This window comes from Heterocephalus glaber, unplaced genomic scaffold (genome assembly GCF_053883595.1).
Source record: "Heterocephalus glaber isolate CG9 unplaced genomic scaffold, H.glaber_assembly_v1.0 deba00000122, whole genome shotgun sequence".
NCBI classification, from domain to species: domain Eukaryota; kingdom Metazoa; phylum Chordata; class Mammalia; order Rodentia; family Bathyergidae; genus Heterocephalus; species Heterocephalus glaber.
Genome location: NW_028258138.1, coordinates 341,351 through 355,141, shown reverse-complemented (window position 1 = coordinate 355,141; position 13,791 = coordinate 341,351). Strand labels below are relative to the sequence as shown.

Genomic DNA, 13,791 nt, shown 5'->3' with positions numbered 1-13,791 from the left:
TGCTCCTGTGACCTGGCTCATGCTCACTCCAGCCCACAGACCCAGTCCCCACCACATCTCACCCACCACCAGGTCCAGCCTTAGGACCTCAGGCTGGTCCTTTTGCTGATGTCTCCAGAGACAAGCGCACCTGATGAGTGTGTGTGACTCACCCGGCTGACCTGTGGCAGGGTGCACATCATGCGTGATTGGAAGGGCCAGCCTGCTTGGGGCGGGCAGCTGCTGTGCAGATGAGGGCACATGCCTGTTCTCAGGGCAGGGCCAAGCCCCCAGTGGGGATACAAGAGAACCATGCCCACTCGTGTCCCAAGTCAGCACTGGGACCTTCACAGCTGAGCCGTTTGCTGCTGCATCACTGTGAGGCCTCTGTTGTGCTGGCAGTGCCTGGGGCTGGGCCGCCGTGTGTAACTGCTCTCCTTGCTTTTTTGTCTCTGCAGAACCAGCACAGGTGCAGCCCCAGTGTATGCAGGACACAGCTGTGGAGATGGATGCGCAGGTGACAGCCAGAGTCCTGGGTTTGGAAGCTGAGCACAAGCTTAAACTTTCCCTCCTTCAGACTGAACTCAAGGAGGAAATTGAACTCTTGAAAATGGAAAACAGAAACTTACGTGAGAAGTTGCAGCATGAGACCCGGCTGAGAGGGCACCTGGAGAGTGTGAGTAGTCCCCTCTTGGTGAGGTCTGCCCTGCCCCCAGGAGGCTTGTGGTCCACATGAGCACAGGCAGGTGGGTCTGCCCCAGGCCACACGTGTCACGCTTGTGAGGACGTCTGTCCCCAGACCCTTGAAACTGGCTTTTGCAATAAAATGCCAGTGGTGATTTGCAGCATCACTCTGACCAGTGAGAGTTCTGACTCCGTCTCGGAGATGGCACGCATCCCCAGGGCTCCAGGGAGAGGTTCTGCTGTCTCGGACATTCAGGCCAGTGTCTTAAATGAGGTCCAGTTTCTCCAGGCCCTTCCTGGCAATTGTTTTGCAACTGTGGACAGTCTGCACACTGAGTCCCTTTCTAGCCATTGTGTGATCAGGTCTCCACCACACTATCAGAAATGGGGACAGAAGGGACTGTGTTCTATACCAGTGCAGGTGAAGGTCTTTACTTGGTAGTATGTGGACTCGGCACAAACCGATGTTTTTATGTCTTTCGTGTGTGTGGGTGTCGACTGAATTCTGTTCCCCATTTCATGCTTGAGACCAGGTGTGCCCTTGACCTTTGCTGTCACCCCTTGCTGCTCTCCATCGGAACAGGGTTGCACAAGAAGCTTTTATGATCTTGTTTGATCATGGTGTTACTTTTTGAACTAAAGCACTGGTAAAGACTTGGAGCTAGTTAGAGCACAGGAACTCTAGAAAGCTGTGAGGGCCACCGGCAGTCCGCAGTCAGCAGTACATAACCTTTTCGGGCATTGTTGACCAAAGACGGAGTCTCCTAGGTGACTTGAATATTTGCCTATGTGTGTATTTCTCAGGTCACCATTGTATCAGATAAATTAAAAAAGGAGTATGGACTCATGTATTTCTCTCCTTAAATTTTGAAATTTTTCCTTTAAGTATTTTGAAGCTCTGTTATGGACGTACATATTTATGATTGTAATGTCTTCCTGAAAACTTTACCTTTTTATTAATGAAATATCCCTTTCCTCTCCTGTAATATTCTTTGTCTTGAAATCTCCTTTCCGTTTTGTTAATATGGTTATACCAGTATCCATGTATATTTTGTTATCCATTTTACCTTTGCTCTATTAAAAGTGAAGACAATTTTGTATTTAGGTGTTATTTAATCCATTTTGATGATGCCTATATTTTAATTATAATGCTGAGTCTGTATACATGATGTATCTGGACTTAGGTCTATTACTTTACTATTTTTTTGTATTTTGAGACAGGGTCTTGCTATGTAGCTCAGTCTGACCTTGAACTTGTGACAATCCTCCTGCCTCAGCCTCCTGAATATTAGGATTACAGGCATGCACCCTCATGCTCAGCACTATCAATTTATTTTTATTTTTATTTTTATTTTTATTTTTATTATTTTTATTTTTGGGGGGCTTTTGGGGACAAGGTCTCACTATGTACCCCAGGCTGGCCTTGAACTCTTGCCAATCCTCCTGCTTCAGCCTCCTGAGTGCTGGAATGCACTATCAATTTCAATATGTCCCCTCTTTTTCTTTTTTTGTTCTCTATTCCTTTTTCACATCTTTTGGAGTATTTGGATATTTCTTGGAATTGATTTTAATATACCTATTGACTTAAGCTATACTTCTTTGCATTATGTTTTTAGTGCCTGCTATAGGGATAAGAACAGACTTTTCAGTCTCAGAGGGAACTCAGCACTTAGGATTCACTGGGTCTCATCTTTGCACATGCACTTGGCACCTCTTCCTGGTGCATGCTGTGTCTTTCTCACCTGTCACTTCTCCCTATGTTGTAAACTCCACAGTTCAGCTGTATAAGATAAACTCTGAAAAGTCATGTGCTTGAAAAGAAGAGGAAAAGCAGTCTTGGGATTCTCTCTTCTTGTTTCCTCCTGGAATCTGAGTGTGTGGCAGTGTTTCCCTTCAGCCTGTGGAGTGTTCCTCAGCATTTCTTGTTGAGCAGGACTGCTGTACAAGCTTTCTTTTATTTGAAAAGGTCTTTGTTTCACTTTCATTAAAATAATTTTTTTATCACATTCCCCCCTCAAGTCCCCTCCCCTCCCTATGTACAAAAGCTTTGTTTCCGTTTTTTCCTTCTATTTTCACTTTTTTTCTTGTCTCTTCCTTCCTTTCTCCCTCTCTTGTTCTTCCCATTTCCCACCATCCAGTATACATCTCAGTCATTTTCACATTCAGTTTCTCATACCAGAGAAACAATGTGGTATTTAAACATCTGGGTCCCATTTATTTCACTTAAAGAGTATGGTCTCAAGGTCCATCCATTTAGCTATAAATGTCTGAAGCTCATCCTTCTTTATGCAGAGTAGTACTCCATTGTATAAAAGAACCCACATCTTTATCCACTCATCAGGTGATGGGCATTTGGGCTGTTCCCAAGGTTTAGCTATTACAAACTGTGCTGCTATAAACATGGGTGTGCATATATCGCTGTGGTATGATGCTTTTAATTCTTTTGGGAAGATACCAAGAAGAGATATAGCTGGGTCAAATGGAAGCTCTACTTTTAGTTTTTTGAGAAATATCCATACTTGATATGGTCTACACTCCCACCAGCAGTGGAGCAGGGTTCCTTTTTCCCCACAGCTCCTCGGCATTTGTTATTGGTTGATTTCTTGATAGCAGCCATTCTTTCTGGAGTGAGATAGAATCTCAGTGTTGTTTTAATTTGCATCTCTCAAATTTCCAGTGGTGTTGGACATTTTTTCATATATTTATTTGCTATTTCTAATTCTTTATCTGAGAAGTGTCTTTATTTCAGATGCCCAGTTTTGCAATGGGTCCTTAAATTTGGGGGGGGGGTCTGTTTTTTTGAATTCTTTATATATTCTAGATAATAGTCCTTTATCTGAGTAGCTGGTAAAAAATGTTTTCCCACTCTGTGGGTTGTCTCTTCATTCTGTTGGTGGTTTCTCTTGCTGTGCAAAAGCTTTTTAATAAGATGCGATTCCAGTTGTTGATTCTTTGTAGTATTTCCCATGCAGTCTGGGTTTTGTTCATGAAGTCCTTGTCTACTCATATGTCCTCAAGTGTTCTACCTATTCTCTCTTCCAGAAGATTTAGTGTTTCTGTTATAATATTTAGATTTTTGATCCATTTAGATTTTAGGTTAGTGCGTGGTGAAAAATATGAGTCTAAGTTTCAGTCTTCGGCATGTTGAAAGCCAGTTTTTCCAGCACCATTTATTAAAGAAGCTATCTTTTGGGCTGGGGATTTAGCTCAGTGGTTCTGGCGCCTGCCTCGCAAGTGCAAAGTTCCCAGTTTGATCCCTGGTACTCCCCCAAAAAGAAGCTATCTTTCTTCCAGTGCAGGTGTTTGGCTCCTTTGTCAAAGATAAGTATGTTTGGAGTTGTTTCTGCATCTTCTAGTCTGTTCCATTGATCCTCAGGTCTGTTCTTTTGCTAGTACCATGCTGTTTTTTTCACAGTAGCTTTGTGGTATAATTTCAGGTCAGGGATTGTGATACCTCCTTTCTTGCCTTTCTTGTCCATAATTGCCTTTGCTATTCTCGGTCTCTTCTGGTTCCACATGAATTTTAGGATTGTTTTTTCTAATTTTGTGAGATACTCTGTTGGGATTTTTGATTGGGATTGCATTGACTCTGTCTAACAATTTTGGAAGTATGGCCATGTTCATTATGTTGGTTCTTCCTATCCAAGAACAAGGGATATCTTTCCATTTTCTGATATCCTCTTCAATCTCCTTTTTCAGAATACTGTAGTTTTCAGTGTAGAAATCTTTTATTTCCATCGTTAGATTGATTCCTGGGTATTTTTTTTTTTTGGATGCTATTGTGAAAGGGATTGTTTCTCTAATTTCTCTCTCCGTGAGTCTGTTATTTGTGTACAGGAAGGCTATTGACTTTTGAGTGTTGACTTTGTTATCAAATTTGGTTATCAAATCTAAAAGTCTTTTGGTGGAGTTTTTGGGGTGTTCTCTATAGAGCATCATGTCATCCACAAATAATGATAATTTAACTTCTTCCTTTCCTATCCTTATTCCTTTTATTTCTTTCTCTTGTCTAATTGCTCTAGCTAATGTTTCCAGAACTATATTGAACAGGAGTGGAGACAGTGGATGTCCTTTTTTTGTTCCTGATTTTAGAGTGAAAGCTTTCAGTTTTTGTCCATTTAATATGATATTGGCTGTTGGTTTGTCTTAGATGGCTTTTATCAGATTGAGATAAAGACCATCTATACCAATTTTTGTGTAGGGTTTTTATCATGAATGGGTGTTGGACCTTGTCAGATGCTTTTTCTGCATCTATTGAGAGGATCATGTATTTTTTTGTCCTTGGCTCTGGTTAATATAGTGTATTACATTTATTGATTTGCTTATGTTGAGCCATCCCTGCATCCCTAGGATGAATCCCACTTGATAATGGTGTATAACTTCTTTTTTTTTTTTGGATTTTTGAGGCAGGGTCTCCCCTTGTGGTGATCCTCCTGCCTCAGCCTCCCAAGTGCTGGGATTACAGGCATGAGCCTGGTGTACAACCTTCTTGATGATTGCTGCATTCTGTTTGCCAGTATCTTATTGAGGATTTTTGCATCTATATTCATTAGGGAGATTGGCCTGTAATTCTTGTTTTTGGTTGGGTCCTTCTTTGGTTTTGTAATCACAGTAATGCTTGCTTCCAGGAAAGAATTTGGGAGTATGGCTTCCTTTTCAATTTCATTCAAGAGTTTGAGGAGTAGTGTCAGTAGGTCTTCTCTAAATTTCTTGTAGAATTCAGCAGTGAATCCATCAGGGCCAGTGCTTTTCTTTGTTTGTAGTTTTTTTTCTATACCTTCTTGATTCAGTTTTGGTAATTCATATATATCTAGGAATCTGTCCATTTCTTCTGTATTTTCTATCTTATTAAATACAGGTTCTCAAAGTAGGTATTGATAATCTTCTGAATCTCTGCAGGGTCAGTTGTGATTTCTCCCTTTTCATTCCTAATTGCATGGACTTGAGTCTTTTCTTTCCTTTTTTTGATAAGGTTGGCTAAGGGTTTATCAATTTTATTTAATCTTTCAAGGAACCAACTCTTCAATTCATTGATTCTTTGTATTGTTTTCTTAGTCTCCATTGTATTAATTTCTGCTCAGATTTTTTTTTTTTTTTGGTACTGTGGATCCAACTCAAGTCCTTGCGCTTGCCCAGCAGGCAGTGAAACCACTGAGCTAAATCACCGGCCCAGATTTTTATAATTTCCTCCCTAATATGAGCTTTGGCTTTGACTTGCTCTTCTTTTTCTAGAAGCTTAAGGTTCAACATTAGGTTATTTGAGCCCGCTTTATTTTCCTGACATGAGAATTCACTGCTATAAATTTCCCTCATAGGACTGCTTTCATTGCATCCCATAAGTTCTGGTATGTTGTATTCTCATTATCGATTAATTGTAGAAATTGTCTGATTTCTTCTTTAATTTCATCTGTGACCCATTGGTTGTTCAGCAGGGTGTTATTTAATTTTCATGTGTTTATGAAGTTCTTATGGTTTCTTTTGCTCTTGATTTCCAATTTCATTGTACTATGGTCTGATAATATGCATGGGATAATTTAAATTTCTTTGCATTTACTCAAGAATGTTCTATGCGCTAGTATTGGTCTATTTTGGAGAAAGTCCCATGTGCAGCTGAGAAGAATGTGTATTCTGATGTGAGGTGGAACACTCTGTAGACATCTACTAAGTCCATTTGTTCAAAAGTTTGGTTCAGTTCTGATATTTCTTTGTTGATTGTTTGCCTAGTTGACTTGTCTATATGTGACAATGGGCATTGAGGTCCCCCATTACAACTGTATTAGTTGTATATGATTTTTCATGTCTGTTAATATTTGTTTTGTATAGTTGGGTGGGCTGCTATTTGGTGCATATATATATTTAGAATTGTTATCTCTTCCTCTTGGATTGTTCGCTTTACCAGGATGTCATGACCTTGTTTGTCTCTCTTAATCAGTCTTGGCTTGAAATCCACTTTGTCTGCAAATAGAATAGCTGCCCCTGCTTTTTTCCGGTTTCCTGTGGCATGGAATGTTGTTTTCTATCTCTTAACTTTCAGTCTGTGAATTTGTTTTTCAATTAAATGTTTCTTGTGTGCAGCATATTGTTGGGTCTTGGTTCCTAATCCATTCTGCCAGTCTGTGTTTCTTTTAATTGGTGAATTGAGACCATTAATGTTGATGGTTGTAACTAATATGTATTATCTTATCTCTTGTCATGTTATTTTTCCGCTGTTGGCTTCCTTCTTTCCTTTTCTGTTTAATTTCTTGCCTTGCCTGGTGGATTCATTCTGTTGGGGTTGATGTGTTAGAACATCCTTCAGATCACTTTGGAGTGTTGGTTTGGTGGTCATGAATTTCTTCAGGTATTCTATATTACGGAAGTATCTTAATTCTCTATGAATTTTGAAGGATAGTTTCACAGGGTACATCAATCTGGGTTGGAGGTTGCTTTCCTTTGATATACATTTTTCTTTTTGGTGCTGGGGATCGAACTCAGGACCTTGTGCTTGTGAGGCAGATGGCAGCACCACTGAGCTAAACCCTCAGCCCTAGGAGGTTGCTTTCCTTTAGGACTTGAAATACTTCACTCCAAGCTCTCCTTGACTTGAGAGTTTGAGTTGAGAAGTCTGCTGTGATTCTGATAGGCTTTCCTTTATAGATGATTTGTTTCTTTTCTCTAACAGCTTTTAATATTCTGTCCTTGTGTTGAATTTCTGGAATCTTGACTATTATTGCCTTGGGGAAGATTTTTTTTTTGATCATGGTAAATTGGGGTCCCATATGCCTCCCTTATCTATGTGTAAAATTCTTTTTCCCTGTCTGGGAAGTTTTCTGCTATTACTCCTGAGAACATGTTTTTTATGTCTTTTGCGCTATCTCCTGGTTTTTCATTGACTCCAATCAGTCTTATGTTATTCTTCTTTGCATCATTTAGCAGCTGCTTGAGTGATTTCTCATAGTCCTTAGCTTTTTTTTTTTTTTTTGGTACCAGGGATTGAACTCTGGAACTTGTGCTTGCAAGGCAGGCTGCGGAATGTCCTTTGCTATTTTAAAGAAATCTCTCTTTTCCTGATCACTAACTGCAATCCTATCTTCTATATCTGATATTCTGTCCTTGCACTGGCTCATTCTGCTGTGGATACTTTCAATGGAGTTTTTATCTCCTGGATATGTGTTTAAATCTGTTTCATGGATTCCATTTCTTTCCTATGCTGGGCATTCATGGCTTTCATCACATTCCTGAGCTCCTCTGTTTTTTTTAATCTGTATCTTTCATTCTGGTCACCATCTTTGTAGTTATCTGGGAAATTATTTCTGGTTTGATTTTTTTCTAGAGCCTTTGTTAGTTCTGCTGCTACCACCTCAGACAGTCCAGGTGGCTGGCTTTCGGATTGTTCCACTTCATTGCCCCCAGGGTTTGCTGAAAGTCTGAGGAGGTTGGATCTTGTTTAAGTGTCTTCTCATTTTTTAAAAATTTGATTCCCGAGTTGATGGTTGTAAATTGCTTATGGCAAGTAACTTTATTGTCAGTTTTCAGAGCCTTTAAGAAATGACTACTTCTCAGAAGTGTCTTCCAGGTATAGCTAGCTTTTGGGTTTTGAGTCTGTTGCAGAATCCTACCTCTTCAATTTATTGGGGATGAGAAGTTTCTGCCTAGTTGGCCCAGCTGCCAGTTCTTTGCCATTGGCCTGTAGGGTTTTTATTTTTATTTTTTAAAAGACCCTTAGGTAATCTCAGTCTTTTTATACCAGGATGAACAATTGATTAGCACAGTTATGTCACCTTGGCTAAAGTAGTACAATCAACAATAACAATAGCATCAGATACAGCCTAGGAAATGACAAATTGTAGCTCTTAATAGGGCTTTTTTACCCGTAGGGAGATTTAAAAGGGGTTAGGGGGTAAAAAACAGAAAAAGAAGAAAAGGAAGAGGTCAGAAGCAAGGCTGGAGGAAAAACTTTAGGAAAGTGGTGAAGAAGACAGTTGGGAGGTAGAAAAGGGAAAAATAAAAACAACAGAACAAAACAACAAAACACTAGAAACTGGTCAAACAATCAAGAAAACTAAACAAAACGAAACAAGACGGTCTGGGGATTTAGCTCAGTGGTGCCTTGTGTGCCTCACAAGTGCAAGGTCCTGAGTTCGATCCTTGGTACTGAGAAAAAAAAAAAGAACTAGAAAGAAGGAAAAACAGAAAGAAAAAAGATAACCCAAAAACGTCCAATTCAAGGTGTGTCTCTGCTGTCACTGTTAGGCAATGTAGGCAAACAGAGTCAAGAGCCAAATTGATTAATCCCAGCAAGCTAGCTGCAGCTTCAAGGTGGGGTAGTGGATAATCCCAGGCAGCCTGCCCCTTTAGTTCCTCTGAAGTTCAGGCTGGTTTCTGGCTATGAGGCTGGAACTGGATTCTTTGAGCCTGCAACAGTGTGTCTCCTGCTGGCTTGAACTCTGCTCCCTCACCTCTTGCTGACTTGAACTCAGCTCGAGCACTGAGGCACCAGAAGCCACTAGATGGAGTCCACCTGCAGCTGTTCTGAGCTCAGTTGACCCCTCTCCAAGATGGCTACCAGCCAATTACCCTCTCCTATGTGAGGTCTGAACCCAGATAACTCGTCAGCTGCTGCAGTCTGGTTCGTCCACTGCTCCCTTCCACCTGTGCTTTTCTCCGTGGAGGCCTTTAGGGTTGTCGATAGTCACTGTGGGTCTGCAGTTTTGGCCCGCTGTTCCCCAGAGGAGACTTAGGGCTCTGGGAGAGAGTGCTGCTTGGTACCTCCCTCTTCATTAAAGTCTGTCTCTCCACTCTCCCCTAGACTGCAGTTCTCACCTCAGATCCTTCCTGGGTCCTGGAGTCCCACTTTCTCCTTCTCCTCACACTGCTGTATTCCAGTGTCAGGACACCAAATCTTGAAGAAGCTCTTTCTCTGCTGCTCACCACTCCGCCATCTTCCTGGAAGTCTCTCTCACTTTCATTCTTGAAGAATAGTTTTGCTACATAAAAATATTTGGGGTGACAGGTCTTTTTTTGTTCGGGAGTTAAAGATTTTTTAAATCCCCTTTCTGCTGATATCTTTGTGTTACCTTGGGGTTGGTCCCATTGATTGTATTTTCTCTTTAGTCAGTCAGATTTTCCTGTTTATTTGTATATCCACTAGTTTTTGAGTATATCCTGGACATTGTGAATTATATGTTGTGGAGACACTGGATTCTATTTTTTTCTAACAAGAATTGGTGTTTTATTTAGCAGGTGGTTGACTTGGCTGAATTCATACCCCACACTGCCTCTCTTCTGTGTTGGGCCAAGGTGCTGTTCCCAAGGCTTGCTTTTGGGGTCTTCGCCATGTGTGTATGGGTTAGGGATCTGCCTTGAGGGCTTTCCTTTCTCGCTTTCTGGATCTGGCTTCTGCAGGTGGCACACAGTCAGCTGCTGTCAGCTAAGCTGTAGAAGGGAGAGATAATGTGGTTCCTGTCCTCCTCTCGAGGGTCAGCCTCGCTCTAGGCCGGCCTTCTGTCAGCTATCTCCAGGCTTCAGAAGTCGTTGGTGTCTCACTTGGGTGCACAGTTGCCATCCCTGCGAGGACTGATCAGAGCTGCTCAGCTGTGGCCAGAAGCAGAACTATAAACTGTGTCTAAATAAGGAGTTGGGCCCAGCCCTACATACTTTTCTTGGTTTTTGTTTGTTTTTTCTGATGTTGTTTGGTAGTTTATTGATTTACTTTCTTCCCCTGGAAAACCTGGGATATTTGCCTATCCTCAGCTTTCTTGTTTATCTACCTGTTCACAGGATATCTTTGGAATTTAGGTTAGTTCATCATAAGTTAGGAGACTGGGACTCAGTAGCCCTGTGCTGTTCTCATCTCTCTTGGACCTCTAATCCTGCTGCTCTTGGAGGTAGCTTCTGCTCTACAGCAGACTCCATGGTCCTCTTGGTCATATACGACCCTGGTCTTGCTCCACTGGTGTGTGTGTATTTCCAGGTGTTACTTTTTGTGGAGGCCAACAAATAGTTTTAGGTTTTTTTCACTAGGTTCTTTTCATTCCTATCAACATGAGAAGCATTCCCGTCACTGTGCCCAGTGCGGTACCTGTGTGTTGGGGGAAGTTTCCCTGTCTTCATAGGTGGACGTGGGTTATTGCCTCTAATAATCTGTCCCGTTATTTCCTTTCCTCTTCAATAAACCTTTTATCTGTAGGTAAAATTTAGTTTAGTGGAAGACCACCAGGCAGAACTAAACAAAGCTGAGGAGAAGATTAAACTACTGAAACAGGAGTTCAAAAAAAAGGAAGCAGAGTGGGAGATTACACATGAAGACCTAAAGAGAGAAGCCGAAGAGAAGGTAACCTCCATGCTTCTTGAGCTGCAAGAAAAGGCTGAATTGGAGAAGCAGTCCATAATAAGCAGGTTTGAGCTTCGGGAGGCTGAAATGAAGAGCCTTCAGGACCAGCAGGCAGCCCAGATCCTGGACCTGGAGAGGTCCCTGACAGAGCAGCAAGGCCGCCTGCGGCAGCTGGAGCAGGGGCTTGCTGGGTACGATGCTCTTCTGTGCAGCCGGTGTGGCCGGGAGCCCCCTGTGGCCCAGCATGGGGGGCACCCCATCCCCCTCCGGGAGGAGGACTGCGCCCTCCAGCTGATACTGGCTCAGAACAGGTGGGTGACTCTTTGGGCCGTGGGTGGCATGGAGGCACCTGCAAAAGGTGCCTGCCAAGGCCAGGAGGCAAGCCCCTGGGAGGGTGTGCAGTGGGACTCACCATGCAAGAAGAGCTGGAAGAAGGTAGGACGGGTACTGAGTTTCCCCTGAAACCACAAGGGGACAACTCTGTGCTCCATGATGGTCACATTAGCGGCAGCACAGCCATATCCTCCTGTGGTGTCTGAGCTCCTGTGGTGTGCATCTTTTACTCCACCTCACCAAGGTTTATGATGTGCACATGCAGTTCATCCATGGTGTTTTTTTATTTTTTAAATTTTTTTTTGGTAGCAGGGATCAAACTCAGGACCTTGCGTTTGTGAGACAGGCACAGTGCCACTGACCTAAATCCCTGGCCTTATCCATGGTATTTTTAACTAAAGTATTTGGGTTTTTTTTGGTATCAGGGATCGAACTCAGGACTTTGCACTTGTGAGACAGGCACAGTGCCACTGAGCTAAATCCACGGCCCTTAAGTATTTGGTTTTTTGTTTTTGTTTTTTTTTTGGTACTGGGGATCGAACTCAGGTCCTTGAGCTTGCGCAGCAGGCGGTGAAACCACTGAGCTAAATCCCCGGCCCCAGTATTTGGTTTTGAAAATAAACCTTTTTAAAAATTTTTTGGAGACAGGGTCTCATTGTATTCCTTAGACTGGTCTTGAACTTGTTATGTAGCCCGGGCTGACGACAAACTCATGGCTATCCTCCTGCCTCAGCCTCCCAAGTGGGGGGGTATTACAGGCATGCCCCACTATGCCTGGCCATAAAATAAACATTTTTTTCTAAAGCTTGTGCTTCCCTGAAGTTTTAGATAGATTCAGAATGTGACTAGGTTCTCTGCCTCTCTTGGTGTTGGGCCTTCTATGGCCCTTAGTGTTGGGGCTGTGGCAGCCAAGGTGCCCTTGTTAGGATGTCATCAGACCTGCCATTGGCTTGGCCCCTTGTTGTCCCTCTGTGCCACCTAACCTCTCTCCAGCATTACAAGGACTCCTCTGGGGTCAGAAACTCAGGCTGAGGTCCAGACCCACCCATCTGGGCCAGGTGTCCAGCCTCACAGAACTTCAGAGCTCCCAGGTTATGGAAAGGTCACCCAAGGCCATCTTGACTTAGACAATGTCTGGCAGGGTTGGCACACGAAGACAGGCATGGTCCCATTGTTGGTATGAGCCATAGGAGGCCCAGTGTGTTGTCTGGGCACACAGGGATTTGATGCTTCCCTAGTGTCACAGTTCTAGGCTCTTCTGGCTCCTGACAGGATTTACTCTTCTCATTAGAAGTGACTCTTCCTGCCTGCCTTGCAATTCACTGCCGTTCTCCTCAGGCCTGTGGGTTGCTGAGTGGCCCCATGTCCCCGAAGGTAGTACCTTTCCCCACCGAGGTGCAGAGATGGCTTAGGACTTGGGCCCAGTGCTGTTTGGAGCGCTGGTTGCCCCCGGCTGGGGGTATGGGCACAGTTGCTCTGTGGTGCTGTGTCCTCCCTGCAGCCGGAGGCCTGTTGACTCCAGTGGGTGTGGTCCATGAGCTCCCCTTCAGGATGGTTAACGCCAGGCTGTGCCTCTGAACAGCTGAGGCAGCTTCCTGTGTGAAGAGTGGCTGGGTATTAGAGGGAGTGTGTGCAGTGTGGCCATGAGCCTGCTGCCACGCTTCACTCAGAGTTTTGCCTCAGGTTTTTGGAAGAGCGCAAGGAGATTGTGGAGAAGTTTGCCGAAGAGCAAGATGCTTTCCTGCGGGATGCCCAGGAGAAGCATGCACAAGAGCTCCAGCTCCTGCAGCAGAGGCACCAGCAGCGGCTTCTGTCCTTGAGAACAGAGCTGGAAAGCAAGCACCAGGCTGAGCTTGCTGAGCTGATGGCTACCCTGGAGAGTGAGCAGCAGGTGCTTCTGGAGACTCGAGTGGCCGAACTGCAGATGAAGCATGCTGCTGAGATCAGTGCTTTGGAGACAAGACATTTGTCCAACCTGGATGCTCTGGAATCCTGTTACCTCTCTGAAATGCATACTGTTAGGGATGAGCACAGGCGGGCTCTAGAGCTTTTGCAAACAGACCTTGAAGAACAGCTGCGGAAAAAGGACTCTTTTCACCAAGTGATTTTGACTCAGGAGTTGGAGAAACTAAAGCAAAAACATGACGCGGAGCTTCAGTCTGCAAAGGACAGCCTGAGAACTGAAATGAGCACAATTCATGCAGAGCAACTGGAAGTGCTGGCCAGGGAGCTGCAGGGTACACACCAGGTGAGGTCTTCAGCTGGCCCGGGCAGGTCTCCCTGCCGCCTACATGCATAAATTGCATGTGAGTGTGGGCACCTGTGCTCATATCTCTCTGTGCATCTGTGCGTGTTGTATGTGTGCATGTGTGTGACTCACACATGTCCAGCAGCAGTGATGACCTCTGTTCTTGCTACAGAGAGTACAGAAGTTTCCTGAACTGTGCTGAGCAGAGTGGGTATGCAGGCACATGGGACTTGAA

The 13,791-nt window shown here is 43.7% G+C and overlaps 1 protein-coding gene across 10 annotated transcripts in view; it reads left to right on the top strand.

The window, feature by feature from the left end:
• The window catches only part of Pcnt (pericentrin), a 113,330-nt gene that overhangs the window by 24,594 nt on the left and 74,945 nt on the right, over nucleotides 1-13,791 (top strand). For 9 of the 10 annotated variants that reach the window (XR_015449997.1, XM_087207856.1, XM_087207855.1 and 6 more), the window contains 3 exons: nucleotides 438-655; nucleotides 10,832-11,286; nucleotides 12,992-13,556. Coding sequence is in view for 9 of the 10 variants with exons in the window: in XM_087207856.1 (XP_087063982.1) it covers nucleotides 438-655; nucleotides 10,832-11,286; nucleotides 12,992-13,556 (1,238 nt within the window). In the remaining variant the exon portion in view is untranslated. The remainder of the gene's footprint in view (nucleotides 1-437; nucleotides 656-10,831; nucleotides 11,287-12,991; nucleotides 13,557-13,791) is intronic. The other variant, XM_087207864.1, reaches the window with a different exon arrangement.